General features: G+C 38.6%; 1 protein-coding gene across 5 annotated transcripts in view; it reads right to left on the bottom strand.

Moving 5' to 3' along the window:
- The window catches only part of efcc1 (EF-hand and coiled-coil domain containing 1), a 31,767-nt gene extending 13,020 nt beyond the window's left edge, over nucleotides 1-18,747 (bottom strand). Inside the window, exons 1-6 of one of the 5 annotated variants that reach the window (XM_084100885.1) lie at nucleotides 18,573-18,747; nucleotides 18,235-18,329; nucleotides 14,407-14,500; nucleotides 11,348-11,458; nucleotides 9,279-10,166; nucleotides 5,591-6,006 (exon numbers count right to left, since the gene is read on the bottom strand). In XM_084100885.1, coding sequence (XP_083957011.1) covers nucleotides 5,591-6,006; nucleotides 9,279-10,055 — 1,193 coding nt within the window. In that variant the 5' untranslated portion in view covers nucleotides 10,056-10,166; nucleotides 11,348-11,458; nucleotides 14,407-14,500; nucleotides 18,235-18,329; nucleotides 18,573-18,747. Of the gene's footprint in view, nucleotides 1-5,590; nucleotides 6,007-9,278; nucleotides 10,167-11,347; nucleotides 11,459-14,406; nucleotides 14,501-18,234 lie in introns of those variants that run through there. The other 4 variants (XM_084100883.1, XM_084100884.1, XM_084100882.1 and 1 more) reach the window with 4 other exon arrangements.
- Nucleotides 18,748-21,841: the final 3,094 nt, after the last annotated feature.

Below are 21,841 nucleotides of genomic sequence, written 5' to 3'. Positions count from 1 at the left end.
CAGCTATATCTGGCAAAACACTGCGGCCTGACCCCTTGATAGCTATCTTCGGTGTAGCACGTGATGAGCTAAAGCTCTCCCACCTCCATAAAAATGGAATAGCCTATGCTTCGTTGCATGCCCGCCGTCTGATACTGTTGAACTAGAAGGCGAAAAACCCTCCTTCCTATGTCCATTGGATTAGAGAGGTGATGTTGGGATTAGCTCTGGAAAAGATTAGGTATACAGTGCACGGCTTGGAGGGTAAATAAGACAGAACCTGGTTACAGTTCATAACTCATATCAAGAGTCTGCCTTTTGCCTGACTCATTGTTTTTTACTTGTTGGTAATTTAGTTTCTTGCTCTTTTCTCTGACTGCCGTCCTTAGTCTCCTCAATGCCCGTATTCTTACTGTTAGGAATTAAAAAAAAAAAAAACTTTTAAAAACTTAAAAGAAGAATTAAGGAGAATTATTAAATTATGAATAATTTACTGCCAATGTGTCAGTTATATGTAATCCCGCAATCCTGCAAAAAGTAACTGTAGCCTTATTAGGAGTGTTTTAAAATGTAATGTAATCTAATTACAAGTACTATATATTTAAGACAATCTAATTAGAAGTTAATTTTTGGAATCTGATTTTATAATCCAGATCACATATATTCAGTTATTTCCCAGCACTGTTCACAAAGAAGCAGGAGGAGAAAAAGTGTACATTTTCGAGAACATTTCTCCCCCAACATAGCAAGGTGGGCAGTTTATTAGTGCTGAGGTCTGCAGAGCAAGAGTATCAGCTGGCCGAGGTTGGGAGGAGAAAGGGAAATGTTCGTAGCTGGGTTTGAAAATGAAAAAAAAAAAAGTCAAGGTCTTGGGAGTTTTTCATTCTCAAAGTGCTTAGAAAATACTGGACCAAAAAACCCTGCCATATAAAGACCTCCTAAAGACAACATTTTTATGAGGCCTCATTTTGTTGACATTTCTTTACCTTCTTCAGTCATAATACAGGGAATTTTCAAAGGACTGTTCATTCCATCTGTCCAGCCCTGTTATTATGTGTTGAGGTACAACAGGTTACCCCGGACACATTTTACAGAGTCGGCCGCACCACAGCTGAAATAATAGTTCTCTGAATAATAACTGATTATTTTTGAGCGGTTAGACGGCCTTACATTTAACATGTCAGTCTCCGTGATGTCAGCAGAGCTTAAAAAACAGCACAGACCTGATGATAAATGCAATGCTTTTCACCTGGTATGAATAGAGGGAAATAAAGCACGTCTGAAAGCGGAGCGATAAATAGAGTAAGATGGTGGAAATTCACCCCCACTGAACAAACAGCCGAGTGTTTGCCTCTTCCTCCAGATGGCGGCTCTTGTCCCCCCCTCTGCTCTTTTTGTTCTTCTCGCACCGTCTGTCTCTTTTGTCCTAAGGTCTGCCTCGCTGCGGTTCTCTTGGGGTCTAGGCTGAGGGTTTCGGTCCATCTTGGATTCTGAGGGGGAGAAAACGCCTCCAGGCAGGACGCACACACGGATGGTGTGTTTTTCATGGTAATGAACTGAACAGATCAGGTCTGTTCCCACCACCTCCCCCATGAGACCTGGCCTCTATCTAAACCTCTTCCTCTTTCTTTATTAGGGCCAAGAGGGCTTCAGGAAACCTTACGCAATATCTGTGAGATCTACACTTGGACTTTCTCTCATTCTGGATGACTCCAAAGTGTCGAATATGACCGGAAATGGCTCATAAAAAAGTAAATCTCCAGGGGCCACGTATCACTTTCAGTTGTATAACCGTTCAAATGTTTGGGGGCAGTAAGAAATTAATACAATTTTTAAAAGAAATTAATACTTTTATTCAGCAAGGACGCATTCAATTGGTCAAAAAAAAGACAATAAAAACATTATAATGCTACAAATAATTTCTATTTCAAATAAATGCTGTTCTTTTAAACTTTAATATCAGAATAATATCATAATACCACATTATATTGTTGTGTGCGGAATCTGGAGAAAACTGTACAATAAATCAGATGCTTTGTTCGGGTCCAAGGTTGTGTAATCACACATCTTAAAGAAAGAAATTTGATATTAAATAGTGTCTCTAGAAATGCAACATTTCCAAGACCATTACTACTCTGAGGAAAGAGAAAATTAGTTTAATAGACATCCCTTTCATGTGAATAAAGAGTCTAATATCGCTGATTATTGTCGTGCCAGATGGGGAGGGTAAAGCGGCAGGTGGGGGAACTGAAGTGAGCTATTAATATGTGTGATTATTACAAGAACTGCATTAAGGTCTGAACAAAAAGGACATGAAAAATAGCCAGCGGACACACCTCTCTCTCCAGATAAAAGGCATTGCTCTCAGTGTGAATGGGTCAGTCCGTGACCCGCGGAGCATGACCGGTATCCTCTTCGCCCACTGGCAGCTGCATCAAAAGCTATTCTCCAGCGTTTTTGTTTTCAGAGAGCTGTGTGCCCATTGGAAGCACTCTAGAGACTTTTCAGCTTTCAGCACTTGCCCATGGGGCTTTCTGGCCTCAAAGTAAAAAAAACCCTGCTCTGATCTGCCACATACCAGTCAGAGTGCTCTGCACGTGTCTACGTCCCGTCCACCCCCCCCAGAAATGAGCTGCTGAAACACGAGACTTATGACTGCTACAATTACTTTCACTTCCAACTTTTTAAAAGGACCAGGTAATCTATGCTAGTTTGTTAATAGTCTTTTGGCACCCTTATGATTAATTCATTAATTAATTTAAACAAAGCACTATCATTTTCAAATAATCTATAATAAATAAATTAATAAATAATGAAAGTTGCTTTGTCAGTTACTAACTGATAGTGTTCCTAACAGAAAGCTGCTACTTGCTATCTTTTTGGTACCAGGCAAAAAGATGCACAGTGACTAACTTGTAATATATCATTTTTGGTTATTGAAATGTTGTTCTTACACCTTGTTAAAAACATCTTGTAAATATTTACAATAAATAAATACTTACTTATCTAATCATATTTGTGCATAATTCTATAAACACTACAATTCAGAAATTCTGGGTCAGTCATTTTAATTAAAAAAAAAAGTTTTTGAAAGAAGAGTCTTATGCTCTCCAAGGCTGCATTTATTAGATCAAAAATACAGTAAAAAACAGTAATATTGTGAAATATTATTACAATTAAGTAGTACAGTTTTCTATTTCAATATATTTTAAAATGTAATTTATTCCTTTGATGGCAAAGCTGAATTTTCAGCATCATTACTCCAGTCTTCAGTGTCACATGATCCTTCAGAAATCATTCTAATATGCTGATTTGCTGCTCAAGAAATATTTCCTATTATTATAAATGTTTAAAACAGTTGAGCTGCATATTTTTGTCATTTTTTCAAAGATTTTTTGATGAATAGAAAGTTTAAAAGAACAGCATTTATTTGATCAGTTTTGATCATTTTGCACAGTCTTGATTAATAAAAAGTTTTAATTTCTATTAAAAAGATTTTTCTAACCCCAGACCTCAAGCATTAACTGGTGGTGCACCAAAAGGCACTATATCTGGCAAAATGACTTTGAATAACTGCATTCATTGCAGTGTGCAGACTGTAAACATGGCTTTGGGATGTGAGGTCTGTTACTGGTTATGGCTGAATATTAAAACAGCGGTACAGCCCAAGGAATTATTTACACCCAAACTAATAAAGTCTACAAAGAAAGAAGCGCTTCTGAATAACATATGGAATCAGCAGTATTTGGTATTTAACATAAAAACAAACAGGAACTTACTTTTAAACATTCGTAAGTAGCATGCCAAGATCTCTAAACTTAGTGAGGTTGGTAGGAATTGTTGCTAGGATATAGACAGGGAGTGTTCATCCATTATTCTGTAGAGCAGGGAAACTGTTTGAAGATAGATGGGAACTTTCAATCTGTTTAGGTCAGGCCTTGCCGGGCTGAATGGAACTCTCCCCAAATGTGTCAGCTCCATTGTGATCTGGAATGAATTATTTGGCTTAAGGGCATCAATGGAGAGGCCATAGAAAGGCTTCCTGGTAAAGTTCACCACAGACTTCACATAGATTAGTGCAGCCTGGAGGTATAAAAGTGAACGTTTATTAAAAAAGTCAATGTGTTTCTGTCAGTAAAACCCACATCTTACCACTGAATTGATAACTGAAAACACTTCTAACTCCAGACTTTCAGTAAATCCACTTTTATCAGGATTGCCAGGAATGCTGTCCCAAAATTAGCATGCAAGAAATATGTAAACACTGATGACGTTAAGCTTAACTTCTTCTAAGCGTAAATTAAATGGTTGCGAGCTAGGAAAGTTCAATGACAGCCTAAGTATAAAACCCAAACTACGAAATGAGTGGCTTCCAGCAGAAGCTGTGCATAATTTCAGCTAACCAATATGGGAGCCCATTTGCCACACACATTGACAACTAAATGAACCCAAACAAAACAGGGTCTGCACCCGAGAAGCAGAACCACATCAAGCCAACCTAAATAACATGCATGTTGGCACACGTCTGCACAATCAGGGCCAGCAAGTTCTGGTGGGAGCCATTTTAACCCAGAGGAATCTCAGTTCACTTTATGTCAGATTATTTGAATCTACATTATGTAATGAAACTGTTTACTGCGTTCAGTCTGGTTCAGGTGACAATAATGCTTCTAGCAGAGTAATCTCATTAAAATCCTAAAACAAAATGCAAACTGTCATTCCCAAAAGAACTTTATCACAAAATAGCAGTAGCAGCAGCATAAAACAGAGTAATATTTAATGAATCTAGGATGAGCTCTGCGATTTCTGTAATACATTTCAAACTGTTGAACAGCTTAAGTAAACATCCTTACGTGTTAGGATCGTTGCTAAATTGTCATGTTTTGACAGAGTCTTATACATTTACATCAGTGAAATCCCCAGAAACAGATGCCAAATTGTGGTTAGTGAAGATAATGTCTTCTTTATGCTTCATGATTGCTGAAGTAAGCTATCCCAGTGTAAAAACAGATTACCTCACTGTGACAAACGTCTGTGGGTATATGAAACCTAGTTAGGCCTGCTGCATAAACGCTGTCAAAACTTCATGAAACAGTAGTTCAGTAAATAAAAGGGCTTTTCACACTTGAAATAGTCATTCTAAACACCGGGTAAACGGAATCCTGGGTTATCTTGATTCACATTTCACACAACTCAAAATTTACCCGGGGTTAACAATTAATCCTGCGTATCCATAAGCGGACATTTCACACTGTACATTCCTAAATGCTGGGTTAATGTCCTTATTTTCATATTTGCAGTGTCAGTGTCACTGATTGGACGAACGCTATATGCACGTAATATGTTTACACAAATGCTCTAAAATTGCGTATCCTCATTTTATATACTGCAGACACAATTAGTTGTCCGTTGCTAAGCATCTAGTCGTAACATTCTAACACCTCATTGATTCACACTGTGCAAGTTTGGCACCGCAATGCAGGGTTAACGGTACAAAAGCGGTTAAAAGCGAGGTTTAAAACGGCGATAACCTGGGGTGAAAAGCCCTAATTTGTGATGCATTTTACTTGTTTTTGTTCCATCTGGCACTTCACGTAAGAATTACACTAACCTGTAGTACAGAAGCTCCATCTCTAGCTGCTCAACGTGCCTCTGCAGAACAGGCACATGACTGGCTTTGGTCTCCAGCTCCTTCACTTTCTTGAGGCCACTCAGCACAGCTTGTCTGGCTTCCTCCACCCTCTTCCTCATCTCCACCTGCTCCTTCTTTAGAGTCCTGTTACAATCCTCCAGCATCAACACGGTCTCGCGTGATACTCGCAGTTCTTGCTCCAGCTTACGGTTGAAGAACATGGCCTCCTCGATTTGCCCATCCCTGGAATTCCGGATGAGCTCCACTTCTCTCAGGAAACTCTGGATGTCCTTCAGGTTTCCAGAAATGCTAGACTTCTGGGCTGTTCGCCTTTGGTGGGCGATGAAACAGCCACCCTCTGGTTTATGTTTCGAGTGGCTTTTCCACAGACCCACCTGTGACACACAGAAACATGTCAGTAGAATGTGATAGTATAGACCTTATGCGCCAGAGAAGCAAGCACACAGCCATCTTTGTGAAACTGGTCCTACTCGACCCACTCTGATCGGGATTCGAACCAGTTCTCCAGGCGCATAGCGACTGAAGCTGGAGGCTGTGTTCTTTAGCGTTCGTGTTAGCGCGCCCGCCTCCCACGGCAGAGACTCCGGTTCAAATTCCCCCTCGTATCAGGTCAAGGCCAGGGGAGTGAGGTTTACACACACAGCTCTTACTGGCCTACAACTGTTACATTTGAACTTTCGTGTTTGCAGTAGCCCTGTATATTTCTCTTGCATCACTGTCGAAGAGTATTTACTTATTTAGACTTAACGAAAGCCATCATGAGCATTATAATGTTTGAAGCGGATGTCATAGAAAATGCCAGTAGACTGGAAAGGTTTTAAAGGTCCTGTATTATGCCCCTTTTCACAAGATGTAAAATAAGTCTCTGATGTCCCCAGAGTGTGTATGTGAAGTTTCAGCTCAAAATACCCAACAGATCATTTTTTACAGCATGTTTAAATTGTCATTTTTTGGGGCACAGAAAAACGCGCTGTTTTAGTGTGTGCCCTTTAAATGCAAATAAGCTGCTGCTGGACGACCCAGGGGGCGGAGCTTCATGAGCTCGCGCTCAGTCTGTCAGGACAATTTCATCTAATGGAATGATGATAATATCAGAAACTCTCAGTAATGGTGTTCATTTCGAGTCGGACAATAATTCCTACAGAGTCAGAGTGCTGTATAGAGATGAAACAGGTATAGTTTAGTAGTTTAATTACGGTTATTATAACGTATTTGTCATCTGCTTGTATGTATCCATTATTTATTAATAGCCTACAAGTCTGCTGTCTGAATGATGATCAAACATATACTGATGAGTTTAATAAAGTTTATTGTACATCACACAAAAGATGAAGCGTCAGTTTTACTTCAGAAAATCACCTTAAGAGCTGAGTAAACACAGTAAGTTATAAGAAGTGCACAAGTAGGCTACATAAACGAATTTCGGTAGAGTTGAGGGAGCATTCCTGTGGGCAGAGGTTAGTCAAAAAACGGTTCTAGTGACGTCATTAAAGAAGGAAGTAGAGCACAGATAATCAACAGGCGGCCCGCGGGCCGCATCCGGCCCATCGGCATTAATTTTATGGCCCGCGTCATGCAAAAGATGAACGCACTTTTTTTTATAATTTGAGCTCAAAAGTTACGCGAATATTAGACAGTGTGATTTTTATCTATTGCGGACGGTCGATAATCCGTTGGTCGATTAATAAAAAATAACATTCATCATCGTCATTGTGATGTGTGTGGAATGTTTAGTGAGACTTTATATAGCTACTTGATATCTCCGAAATGTACCATTAACTTGCGCAACAATAGCAAAACAAGCGGTAAAACTGTCAGGCAACTTGTGTGTGCGGCACGCTATAGCTTATGCATAGCTCGTGCATTCAGAGATGCGCACTTTCACAGCTGATTCGGGTGACGTTAGAGCTGATCCGCGCATCTCTACTGCAGTGTGTAATTGGCCGATGATCCTCATAAAAAACAAAACTTATTTTCAAAGTGTCAATGGGTTATAAACAGTAGCAAAAAGCGCTCCCATTACAATTACGAGCTGTCAACACGTCAATGAGTTCGCGACACACTTGTTATAACCGGCAGTTTTGTTCGGAACGGGGCACGGCTCGCATGAAAAAGCTGCTTTTGAGCGAATTCTGACAAACTTAAAAGTTGCGACCCTGTATAATGTCATCTAAAGAAAACATATAATAAATAATTGAACATTTGATGTAGGCTAATTGCCTATATTATAGGCCTAATCAATAATTGTTAAATATTGAAAATATAAACATAATATATGAAGAGCTCTTTTCCAAAACGCGATAAACGCCATTTTTAAAGAAAGATTTGTGCTTTCTGTTTGAGGTCTCCGTGAAAGTTTGAAAGTCTTTTAGTGCCGCTCACGTCCGTAATGGAGAACTGTTACGTAACATTGTTTTTTCCTCATAAATGCAAACACGAAAAATAGAAGACAAAAGACTTTTTAAAAAATACAAACAAAAAAAGCGTTTATAGCGTTTTGAAAAAAAAAAAAAATAACTGTTTGAATATGAACTCTTTTTTTTTTTGCTTAATATTAATAATTAATATTGCTAGAAAACTGTTAATCCACTTTTTGTTCCATATTTTTTATTTCCATGTTCAGTATTAGCCTACTTTAAATAGGACAAAGACTAGCAAGACTTAGCAAGGTTTTTTAATACTCTGAGTATGAACTCATTAATATCGCAAGAAAATTATTATCCAAATTAATTTTTTTATTTTATGTTCAGTATTACAGTATTCAGTAGAACAAAGACTAGCAAGACTTACCTAGCAAGAAAGGTAATAAACTGAATTTCTATAAGTAAAAACTGTAAATATTGTCATAAATAAAGTTTTACGATGCAAGTTGTAATTTGTGGCCCTTCACATTTAATATGGTTTAAATGTGGCCCCCTTGGCATCTGAACTTGAAGTAGAGGGATGTAGTCAAACGGGATGTAGGCGACTTCTGTTAAATAAAATATCTCGCTTGGCATTGAACTTTGAGCTTTATAATTTTACAGATATTATTTATGCTCTAACAGCAACATTACACACTAACTAAAGTTTGAAACATGGGATCACGAAGAACGGGACCTTTAAAATGAGCGGTTCATTCATAAATCCGTAAGATCTTACCTTCATGGAAATACAAACCGGAACACAACTAGCGCTAAAAAGGGGCGGGGCTATATAAGGGGTATACAGACCAGGGCTGGGCAACTTTGGCCTTTGAGATCCTCTCAAGATCAAACTCACCTGCCTATGACTTTCTAGTAATCCTGAAGACCTTGCTCAGGTGTGTTTGATTAAGGTTGGGGCTAACCTCTGTAGGAAAGTAGATCTTGAGTTGCCCACCCCTGGTATAGACCATTGCCACTCATAGCAGGCATTGGTTGTCACAGAGTAGAGGACTATATTATTTATAACTTTATCAGGCTAGCTACAGATTAACATATCACCTGAATATGTAAAATTATTTTAAAAAGACTTGGGTTTGCGAAGAAGAAGAACCCCAAAACCACTAAGTTCTTTTATAATTCGCTCACAAACTCGATCTAATAATCAAGTAGACGTTATGCAGAAAATATTGTTGCTTAGTTTGTATATTAGGCTAGTATGAACTTGATCACAGTGACTGTACCTGTAGGGCCAGTGATCGAGCATCACTGCTTTGAAGAGCCGCGCGCATGTCCTCCACCAACTCCCTGAGACTCGCATTTTCCTCCTCAAGTTTGGCTATCCTGTCCTCAGCCTCCTCAAGGGCCACGATTTCCTCGTAACACTCCCTGGTGCAGGATCCCAGCTGCCTACAACCTGATGTGTGTCTATCCACAGTGGGCGAAGAAGGCTCTCCGCTTTCTCGCTTATTGCTGGTACCCAACGACAGCAGCTTCTCGCGCCGCCTCAAAGGGCTCCGGAGTCTGATCTGCGTCTCTATATGCTCGCTCTCCTTGCCAACCAACAACCTCCCATTCTCATACTGACACCCAGCTTTGGTACTGAAATAACCGCAGAGTTTTGCGTGAAACTGCCTGAAGCTGAACTCTTTGGGTAGATTATCCAATATCCCCGCGCATTCCTCTAGATCACACTCTTTATTGAGTCCTAAAATATCGCAAAGAATGTTAAAATCCTCGGCTGGTATTTTCCCATCTCCCTGACAGTCTAGGTGATGAAATATCTCTTGGAGGTATTGATCCAACCCGGTTGCGAGGACTATAATTTCGTTTTCCACTCCACGGTCTAGTCCGTAATGATACGCCAGAGTGCTCACTATCCATTGTGTCCTGCGCGCGGGTCGGCTGTATGGATCGCATGCGTCCGACTTTTCCATCCTTTTTCCCCTCACAAAAATTCCATTTATAGAGCCTAAATGGATTAATGGATTCAACAGATCCTCTAAGCACACAAACAGCATACCAAGTTCATGTCATCTGAACACCAGACCGCCCCACTCTTGTAGTAGAAACTCTCGCGCTGTGCGCGTGGGGGCGTTGCTGTGAAGGGAGCACTGCCCCCAAAATCTTAACTGCAGAGGGAAAAAAACTTTTGAAAAGAAGTTAAACAACATAAAGGCATTTCAATTGTCAATGTAGACTAGTATACAGGATATGTCATATAGGCTTACATATAAATCAACCGATATTAACAACTAAAATCTACGTTTAAACTTAAAATATCAACTGAAATAATATTTCATTATATTATGCATACAGGTTGTAAAATACAGGATATATCAAAGTTAATCAAAATTGAAGTTTTCATGAATAATGCAGATACATAACTTATACACAAAAGAGGCCAATAGGCCTACATAAAATTAAATGATGCAATAAACGAACTAAATAACAAAATATAAATATCCTACATATCTCCATAACTCTTTTTTTTATTTTTATTTTAAAATACTGTATTTAGGCCTGTTTGGTTAAATATAAATTAATATCGTGCAGTTAGTAGGCCTAATTAGGCTATTTTATTTACAAAAACAGCATGATTACTGTTACATTGAAATGTATTGTCCCGTTAAGTTTAATGTATTTTTCACCGTATTGCAAAGTAGGCTAACGTAGTTAGCCAGTGGTGAGAACTTTGGAATTTGCCTTACTCGAATATGCCCTTATAATACACAGGGTTACTTTTCCTAAAGTTTTCTATGGCTGCAAATGAATTGTTTTACATGGAGGCTGCCTATAGCAGAACCAATATTTTCCTTTCAACCTCTGGTAAGTAAAAACTTTGAAGTGCCGGTGGAGTCGAATGTCGATTGGCCACTGTGTAACTGCTGTTGACTGTAGTTATGTTCCATGAGCCGCTTGTCATTTCCTATTTACCAGCGAGCGCGCTTTATTATGTTCACGCGACTCCGGTTGTCAAGGCGACGCAAAGCATTCCTTAACAAAAGCCAACGTTTCAAAGTTCTCTAATGCTTATGCGCTCAATTAAAACATAAAAGTAGCGGTGAAGGGCCAGTTATGGTACAGTAAGTTTAGTTGAACTTTGTAAAATAATAGTGCTTGCTAATAATGTTTAAATTAGAAATGATACAATAAGATACAGATGATTTTTATCATGTACTGGTATTGCGATCTGAAACCATTACTGTACACTACAATAGTAGCCTACCATATTTGTTGTGATGGTTTTAATATCTTCTAATCCAAGACCGATATTTCTAGAACACAATGGAATGCAGGGACTCAGCATCACCTGACATGAAGAGAAGTGAAGATTTGTCTTTAAACGCCGAACTCCTCACAGACAGTGGACCTGATGCTGACGAAAGTGAAGATCCATGTATGAAGATGCCAGAATCCAGTTCTGTGGATGAACAAACCATAACAACATTCACAACAGACTCCAGCTATGTTGTCACCTGTACAGTCAGCATTGCATTAGCAATTTTTAAAGGTATGCCATTGTTTTTATGTGTGATGATGAAATCATTTTTCCTGACACTAGTAAATGAAATAAATTGACATAGTCATGTCTAAATAGTCATATAAAACTTTGCGTGAATAATAATATTCTTCTTTTTTTTTTTTTTTTAATCAAGTAGAACATGAGGAGTATTTTACAAATTCTGAGAAAATAAAAAAAGGGCCAAAGAAAGAGCCATGCAATGTGGAGGCCCCCAGAGCTGAGGGCTTTTATTGCATTGAATACAACATGCTGCCTGATGAACCTGAACCAATCAGAGCGGATCTAGTGATGTTTGGTACAGCGGCTAAACTCTACATGGCCAAAGAGACTAAGGTAAACTATTGGAATTAATTAGGGGTTAATAAGCAGGAGCTTGTAAATGCTCAATTATTTATATATAGAATAATACTAACTAGTACTACTTTGACTTGATAAGCAAACAGTTGTTGTTGTCAATCTATGTTAATACATTATGCACAAGTTTGTGCATCACTGACCCAAAGAAAGCTGGGCTAGAGTTTCAGTTAATTGCCCTCTTGGATTTCTTTTGTGCACCTCGCTGTTTAGGGTGAACACTTTTTGTCTACCTAGAAAGAATAATTTGCACATTTGAGATTGATCTTTGCATGTGTGTTTTAATTCTTTATCACAATACCCCAACCCCAAAATATTGTTGGTTTAACTTAAAAAACGTAAGTTGCCTTAAAATTTTGTGTTCATTGAAATTTAAAATTTGAGCTAACACAATGAAGGAGATTGCTTTAATAAATAGAAACTCAAAATATTATGTTATCAGAACCACATTAATTATCTAAGTTGATTTGACTAAAGAAAAAAGTTGTGATAACAAATCATGATTTTTTTTTTATAACATTCAAAAGTTTGCAGTTTTTTAAATGTTTTTGAGTTATGCTCAAAAAATACAGTAAAAAATGATGTGATGGCAAAGCTGAGATCCTTCAGAAATCATTCTAATATGCTGATTTGCTGCTCAAGAAACATTTCTTATTATTATTATCAATGTTGAAAAAAGTCATGCTGTTTAATATTCTTGTGAAAACCGTGGTACATTTTTTAGGATTCTTTGATAAATACAAAGTTGAAAAGAACAGCATTTTTTTAAATAGAAATATTTTGCAACATTACAAATTTCAATTTACAATTAACTAAATGTTTCCTTGCTGAATAAAACTATAAAATGATCTGACCCCAAACTTTTGAACGGCAGTGCAATTCTATTTTTGTCTTTTTAAAATAGAATAAATCTTCAGATGATCATGAAATCATGTGCTATGTGTTCTGACAAGGTGCTGAAGCCATGGCGAGAAGGAAACCAGGTGTGGGTGAGTTGGTCTCAGAATCTGAAAGTCAATGTGACCAGAGAGCTCCTAATTAAAATGGCCTCCCATAAGGTCACAGTTAGAGTGTGGGACAGCAAAGACAAGATATCCTTTAAAGCCATGAATGACAGACCCAAAGGCTTCAGACTTCCACAGGAGAGGTCTGGAGAGGATTCAGATCAAATGGGTACGATCTACCACTTTTTATTGATTGTGCTTCCAATTAGGTTTTCCTATAACTTTCACTGGTCTGAACACATCTATTATACAGCAACACATCTATTCTACAGTTTAAGACAATGCAGACCATAATTACTTTGCGAAGTGAAATGTGATAGACGAATAAATAAAATAATATTTGTCTTACCCATTTACTTCAGAAGGGGGCCATTTTAACTGATTTAAAGACATTCATTTACATCACAGTAGGCAGAAACATGACTATGAATCTCATGTGTGAAATTCACATGCACTGCTATAGTTACATCCTCATACATTATAGTTGTGTATCACAAAGCACAATAGAACATGCATCATTTCTAGTGTTCATTCTTGGAAAAAATATTCAGTTGCAACATCAAATGACTTCAAAGGTGGCATCAGGAAGATGGTTTTTACGATGAGAGCTATCTATGAGGAGGAAAACCGGAGAACAAGGACATCTATGAAAAACAGCAAAGCTCCAGTATCAGCTGACTATAGGAAGCGTTTGGAGCTACGCTCTGCCACAGGTATGATATAATGATAATGTTTATACTGAATGCTAAAAAAAGACTTACTATGATCAATGATTATTATGTTTCACAACAATATGGATATAGGTTTGATTGCATAGTCATATTAATGCCAAAGTAACGTTATAAGGATAAAAAGGAGTTACAGGGTTCGGTAAGATTTAATTTTTTATTTTCTCTTATGCACCAAGGCTGCATTTAATTGATCACAAATACAGTAAGCCCAGTAATATTGTGAAATATTACAATTTAAAATAACTGTTTTCTATTTGAATATATTTTATTATCATTCCTGTGATTTTTCAGGATTCTTTGTTGAATAGAAAGTTCAAAAGATATGAATATTTTTGTAACATAAAATACTTTACTATCAATTTAATGCATCCTCGCTGAATAGAAGTAATAATTTCTTTTAAAAACCGTACTGACTAAACTTTTGAAAGGTAGTGTACATTAAATAGATTGATACATCTGTATATATATATACACTCTAAACAAATGCTGAGTTGTATCAACCCATGTTTGTGTCAAATACGGACCAACCCAAAGTTTTATTTTAAAAATTTAAACCAATGGTTGGGTTTAAAGTTGGGTTTAGCATTTTTTTAGAGTGTACAAATTGACTCATCACAATATTATCATTATGGCTCTTGAAATAGCACATCATAGGTCACTTTACTTCGTCTTTCTTTTTAGTTCCTATTAAAAGTGGCTTAACAAAAGAAAAGTTCCAAATAGCACCCACTAAGACGACACTCTTCCAGAAACCCACCCAGGAGTCTGCAGAACTCATGGAGGCGAACCGGGAAAAGGCAGCTGCCACACTGGAACTCAGTTTCGCTCCTCTTCTTGCAGGTAGGTTCTTCCTAGCAACCTCAGAAGAGTATAGTTCATGAATGTTTGTTGAACATGTAAAGATTCATGTTCTTGTATTCACCTTATTCTTTGCCCGTTCTATTTCCCATGATTCATAGCGGGTTCAACTGACTAAACGGTTTTCTACTTCCGGTTGAAGTGTTTGTTTACATAGCATGCTAGCACTAGCGTAAAGCCTACGGTGATAGTTTTTAAAGTTATTAAAGTAGTAGATAATTGTTCGGTCAAGATGGGAAGTAGTCGGTGACTACACACCGCCGATGAAATCTCAAAAGATCGTGAAGGCGACCATATCAGAGTGCCACATCCCTCAAAATTGACAGGTTGGGGTGGATGACACGAAGCTATGGCCAGGAGTTAGCCATGTTGACATCATCAATTATTTGATCTTTTCGGAGGGTGTAGATCGTGAGGAGATGCACAATTACAAAAGCACCCAGGCATTCAATTACTTCTATAGAAATAAAGTCAGGCGCATTTCATTACTGAAGCACGTAGACTATGTCTTTTTGAAAGCAGAGGTAGACAGGAGTCAAAGTGCTAACCAGCCTAAGCTTATTGTTTGGGTTATGCTGCAGCAGTCGGGGTGATAGAGACTGTCGGATGTTCATGTATTGCTGGATTAGGGAGATCGTGCAGTCATGCAGCAGCTGTCCTTTGGAAGGTATGAAGAAAAAAAATGTTTCAACAAAACAAAAATTTTGTTTTTATCTGTGATTTAATAAAAATAACATGATCAGATCACTTTTGATGAATGTTTTTTTCGATTTAGTTTAGCAATGTGGGGATGACACAATCTGAAACATAGATCTGACTCTGGTAATGTATTAGGTGAATGTGCTTATTACATTTTGAGAATGCAGTTACTGCAGGAAGACAGGGCTTGCATGTACAGATGAGCAGTGCAGGTGGAATGCAGGGACAGTCAGGAACCTTGAGCCAAAACAACTGAGGGACAAACTTCAGCCACCACAGGGCAGGGGATGAATTTAGCATTAGGGTGTCAGGTGCTCAGCCACTTCCAAACACCCTACAATATATGTCACATGCAGAATTTATAAATAATGTAGACAAAGACCCAACAAAGCCAAAAAATTGGGCAAGTGTACAACCGATAACGATTTTTAAGACCCCATCAAACCCATGCCGGTTCTGATCTCACATGTGAGACATGTACAAGTTTCTATGAGTTGTATGTTCAAGTGAGCAGTGCACAGGCTTCTACTTTAGAATCTGAAACAAGGGAGCAGAGTTCTTACGATTTGTGGCACAATGCAAGAAAATTGAGAATAACTGCAAGTTCAGCTAAAAAGGTTCCTTCTAGAGCATCCACCAATCCTGATAAGTTTATGGCAGAGTACCTGTGGCAACTATGCCACAAATTATGGTAAGGAGAATGAGGTGGTTGCTGGTAATGCACTTCGAGAGCAAGGCATGAGTATTCCACATAGGGGCATCGTTGTTAGTGTCACAGAGCCATGGTTGTCAGCCAGCCCAGATGGGGTAATTGACTCATCTGTCCTACTCTAAATAAAATGTCCCATCCCAAGTAAACTTTCTACGATTCTACCTTCTTGGATCAACTTGATAACTGCAGTGATATCAAGCTAGTAGATGGAGTACCACAACTTCAGAAAACAGGTAGCCGAGGATATTACATGCAGGTACAATTAGGCATGTTTTGTGCCGGTCTGAAGATGGCCAAATTGTTTATCTGGAGCCCAAATGACACAGTTATGTTCACTGTACCATTTGATGAGCCCTATGTTCTGGAGAGGGAAGGACATCTGAAGAGATTTTGTTTCTCAACAATGTTGCCCCAGCTTGTGGATGAATTTGTTGGTCAGCGACTGAAACTGCAGAACAGATACATGAGCATAATGAATTCATAGAAAATATCCCTCAGAAACATTTTATTCAAATCTCAAAACGACTGTTAAGTGCTGCTGCTGTTAACAGTATGAAAACTCATTTTTTTACACAATCAATTCCGTACATTTAAAAATGCTGAGCATAAGTATTTTTGTACATAGGCTAAGTGAATATTTACAAATACATAATGTTGTTCATGTAAAATTGTATGCAAATCTGTTCAAATCTATTGTACACAAAGAATAACAACAAATTTCATACAGAGAGTAAATCTAAACAGTAAAAAATGACAAAACCCAGCAAGTGTCAATATGAAATATACAGGAGCAATTTATGTAGATGTGTAAAGGGTGGGTGGGTGTGTGTGTGTGTGCGCGCAGATGCAACTACAACATCAGAACATCACCATTGTCACTTATCACTCGCGGATGAGATCACCCCTTAAGTTGGCGAGGGCCGCACAGATTCTGAGGATTATTTCAATTTTGGGGGTCATGAGATAAGATCTTGTATAATTTAAGTCGCCTGATTGCCCTCTCAACATGAATCTGTACATTTGCAATCCTGCGAGTTGCTGTGACTTGTTCCTCAGTTAGCTGAGCACCCCCCTCTAGTGAAAGCAGGCAGAACCAATTTGACCCTTTTTTCAAAAAGTAAATCACGAATCAAGAACCCACGATCTGCCATGACTTCGTCTCCAGGCTTTAAATAGTCCAAGATACCAGAGTTCATAGTAATATATTTGTCACTGGCACGTCCTCCATATCCAGTTGAGATAAACATGATTAAGCCACATGGGGCAACAGCAACAAGGTATTTGATTGTGTTGTGCGAGTAGTAATAGCTGTAGGACTCCACTCTAGAGTCAAGATTTTTCACCTTCTGTAACAAACTTTCACTGCAGTCAATGACACAGGTGGTGTTGGGAAAACACTTCTTGAATGCAGTTGGCATAGTGGCCTTAATGGTTTCTTTTGGGAGCCAGATAATAAGAGGGCGCAAGACCTCCTCCATTTTATCAATCCAGAATGAGATAACCTTACTGGCAACACTCTGAGACACATGAAACTGCCTACCAAGGTCACCCAGCACACGTTTTAATTTAAATTTGATCAGTGTCATTAGTATCTGATCACGCACAGACAAAACAAAAGCCCTTTCAGCAAATCCATCTAAGGTGGAAACCAGAGAGTTGAAGGTTTCCAGTGAGACTCCAGTGTAGAGGAACAAATCGGCATCACTCTGAAGCATGGAGTAGCTGAAATCTTCAGTTTGTGTTGTGGCATCTTTGGCCGTCTCGTCAACACCCTGCTGTTCACCATAGTTGTGGTCCCAAAGGGATGGATCTTCCCACTGGGTGGAAACAGTGCTGTATGATGGTTGTGGCACCTCAGGTATGCCCTCATCCTCCTGGTCTGTCACTTCTCTACAGTTTCTGTCCATGTTTCTCACACTGACAACATTACAGTAAAAGCTTATGATAAATGGTGATGGAAGCTCTTCTTCGCTCAGGCTAACAAACTACCTGGCCCACATAACGATAGCAGCTAGCTCTACGATAGCCCTCAGTGGAGTTCATAGCACTAAACCTACAGTAACATTCAGTGGACAAAGGCATAAACCATTAATGGCCATGTTTTTAACACATTTACTCCATCCAGCGACATAATGGGCATATTGTTCATAAAAATGTAGGTTAGACTGCCCACAGATAACACAAATATTTTTGTAGCAGGCCGGTGGAGCTCATAAAAATATAAACAACCGGAGGTAGCTAACTAGCTAACTAGGTTAGCTGTGAAGTGGTGCTATCGCTAACCAGCTACACAATTCAACATTAAAAGTGGCTCACCTGTCACTTTGACACGAACAATTGTACATCTCTTCTTCACCACTGGTCTGTCATATCCAAAGTATAATTCCGGGATGGGATGGTCATCCGTGGGGCTTTCAAAACAACAAACAACTCTCCTTCTTATCTTATGCTCGAAGCACTCAGTTTCTAAAAAGTTTTTTATCTTCTTTGAATTGTTAAAACAACCAACAACAGCACATGTGGAGCCTGAACTCATTCTTTCGCTGCTAGCACAGGTAGTAGTAGGTCTATCGCTACGAACTGGAAGTAGACAACCGGAGTCGTCATCATGGCGGTGCGCATTGTTTAGAGCAGAATAAGGTGAATAGCATTACCTTTAGACGCAGAGTAAGATACTTGCATTAAAGTCCTTATGGTAGTTTTAGGATCAAGTAGCCAAAAGCGGTTGTATTCTCCCACTCATATGGCTCTCATACACAGGTTTCCTGCAAGTGAATGTTATGTTTATACAATACATCATGAACATGACTTTAGCTAGGCAGCCAGCCATTTAGGGGCTGTTTCCCTTATGCCTGAGCGCTGTGGGGTGGATCGTGTAAGGGGGCTTCCCTGCAGGGTTCGTGATACTTAGCCTCTAATTGGCTGTGGAATGGCACCAGCCAAAGCCGACCGACTAGTTCTTGAGCTTTTGATGTGTCTCATCCAGACCCCCAGCAGGAGCTCCTGATGAAAGCCTTCACTTGGGAAATATTTTAGCCATGTTACCATAAAGCCGAGCCAGACAAATCACATGTAGCTCGTTTCATTGCAGGGTTGGATTTTACAGGATGGAGGCTATCATTCAGTACTGTTATTATTTCGCCAAACTATTATCCATTAAAGAAAGAATTCTCATATGCACTTTATAAGAATTACAGCTATGTAGAATATGGGAGTGGAGGACATTCCCACAGTTTAACATATACACTACTGTTTGAAGGTTTAATGTCAGTAAGACTTTTGTTGTTGAAAGAAATCAATACTTGTATTCAACAAGGATGCATTAAATTAATCAAAACATTAACTACATTTAATGTTAATATTACAAAAGAGTTCAAATTCTATTTAAAATAAATGCTGCTCTTTTGAACTTTTCGATAAATCAAAGATATCCTAAATAAAATGCATCACAGTTTCCACAATAAATATCAAACAGCAAAACTGTTTTTAAACACCATTATTAGTAAAAAAAAAAAATTAATAATAATAATAATTCGAGCACCAAATCAGCATATTAGAATGATTTCAGGATCATTTGACACTGAAGACTGGAGAAATGATGATGAAAATTCAGCTTTGCCATCACAGAAATACTGTAAATTACATTTTAGCATACATTTATGTAAATTGTAATATTATTTCACAATATTGCTGTTTTTACTGTATTTTTAATCAAATAAATGCAGCTTTGGTGAGCATGAGAGCAAGTCAAAAACTTACGGACCCCAAACTTTAGAATGGTAGTCATTCCCCCAGTTTCATAGACAAAGCTTAAGTCTAGTCCCAGACTAAACTGCATGTTTGAGGTGTTTTAACTGAAACCAGTAAAAGCACGTTTATAAAAGCTACTTAAATGTCCTGATTGATCTAAGGCCTAATCCTGGCTTAATCTAAGCCCTGTCTGTGAAACCAGACTTATATGTAATATATGTTTTAAACATTGGCTGGCATGTACTGTGTCTTCATGTTAGGGAGTATGATGCTCATTGACTGCCTGGAATTCTGTTCCGGAGAGGTGAAAGAGGGATTCTGGAATATCACTCTGGATCAGCCACTTATATCAGAGCAGCTAAAGGCTGAACTCAATCCACTAGTTATCACAGTTTTATCTGCTTCTCTGCCATCGTCTCCCATTCCTTTCCATGTACTTAAGGTAGGCTATGCTATGTCAGAAATGATTAGTTTCATTACTCAACAACATTAATATTACATTAAACACAGGAATAATCAAATTCATCTTTCAATAGGAAAAATGCCTTCCTGTCTACTGCCAGTACAAGTTCCACAACAAGCCTATTTACAGAACCAAAGGCCATGATCACAATGCTAATATCTACTTTAAGGATGTGAATGTGATTTTTACCGGTCCGAGCCCTGGAAAGCTGTTTGAGTTTCTTAGAGGTCCACCAATGGAGATCGAAGTCCATGATCGGGATAGAAAAAATGAAAAACCCTCCAGCACACCCGCAGTATTTGGGACTGACCCCAATGATGCTAAACTAGCAAGTGTAGATCTATGGACTACACATAATGCCTTAAAGGCAGATACTGAACACCATGATCCATATGGAATAGCAAAACTAGATCTTTCAGATCTTCTCAGAGGATGCAGATATTTGAAGCTGACATTGCCCATTAGTTGTTCTGCTTCTGAGAAAAACAAACCGAGAAGTTCTTTTGAGATTTCCTCAGATATCGCAATGCCAGTGGGTCATTATCTCGAAGCTGACGCCCAACTAAAAGTCCAGGTGCAGATAGCTTACCCCCTCCATCCTAAAGATGGCAATAATGAAGGAGATAGTCCCTTTGGTCGCCTCATTTATGTCTTTAAGTATAATAATACTCGCATCTTAGCCAAACTGACATCCGAAATTCTACAAATTAATACAGATGCCTTCCAACTGAATCATTATCCAGAGGAAACTATTCAAAGGGTCCTATCTGGTCATAAGATAAGTGCCAAAGAAAGAGAGAACAAAAGGCTAAATGTTCTCACTGGATTTCATATGATGGATACGGCTCTACACCTTCTTGTTCTGGAAGGATTGAAGGATCAAGCAGTCAAAAGACTGTGGACTACAGTGCCTATAAAGTAAGAAAGTCATCATTTAATATGCTCCCACATGTGCACAACATTTACCAATATGCAGCAAAGCAAAAATTCCTGAAGATCATACAGACCGATCTGATCTTTTCCAGGTTGGATGGAGATGAGGAGGAACAGGTGACTGTGCTGTATAACTCAGAATTGAGTTTCTCAAAGCGACTGTATGACACGCTTGACGTGGGTCTGAGTCCGATTTGCCTTCTGAGGCCGCTTGAGACCATTATGATGGAGCCTCTGGTGTTTATCAGGAATACGGTTCCTCATGCCTGCCTTGAAGCCATGAAACGGTATAATTGCAATTACACCCACACACATCTTCTTTGCTGTACAGGTTCCAGTGTGGTCCTTTTTTTTCTTGGTTTTCTCAGTAGGTTATAGACCATTTCAACGGCCTTTCGTCAGTTTAAGGAAGTGACGTTTTTGTTCCTTGGACGTTTCCGGTTGGTTGTCGAGTGCATTCAAAACAATGGCAGGATGCGCTTGATGGACAGTATGATTGCGATCATTTATTTAATCCTGCTATTTAAAATATCAAAATTAAAATTAGGTTCTTGTTGCTCAGTAGTTGGGTCCTCCCTCTGGCCCGAAACTAACCTTCTTTTGGAAATTAAAGTGGTTAGATTTCCGAAAAACGCGCCTGGATTGCAGCAGTGAAGTGAGAAGGCTGGATACTAAACAACTAGCAGTATTTACACATAGGCCTATTAAGACATTTGCTGGAAATAAAAGCTGTTGAAAGTGAGAGGTGTTTCTTTTGTTTATAAAAATATATTAGTC

Source organism: Abramis brama (genome assembly GCF_963993115.1).
Source record: "Abramis brama genome assembly, chromosome: 23".
In the NCBI taxonomy this organism is placed as follows: domain Eukaryota; kingdom Metazoa; phylum Chordata; class Actinopteri; order Cypriniformes; family Leuciscidae; genus Abramis; species Abramis brama.
Note: the sequence above shows the minus strand (reverse complement) of the source record. Positions and strands in the feature narration are given on the sequence as shown.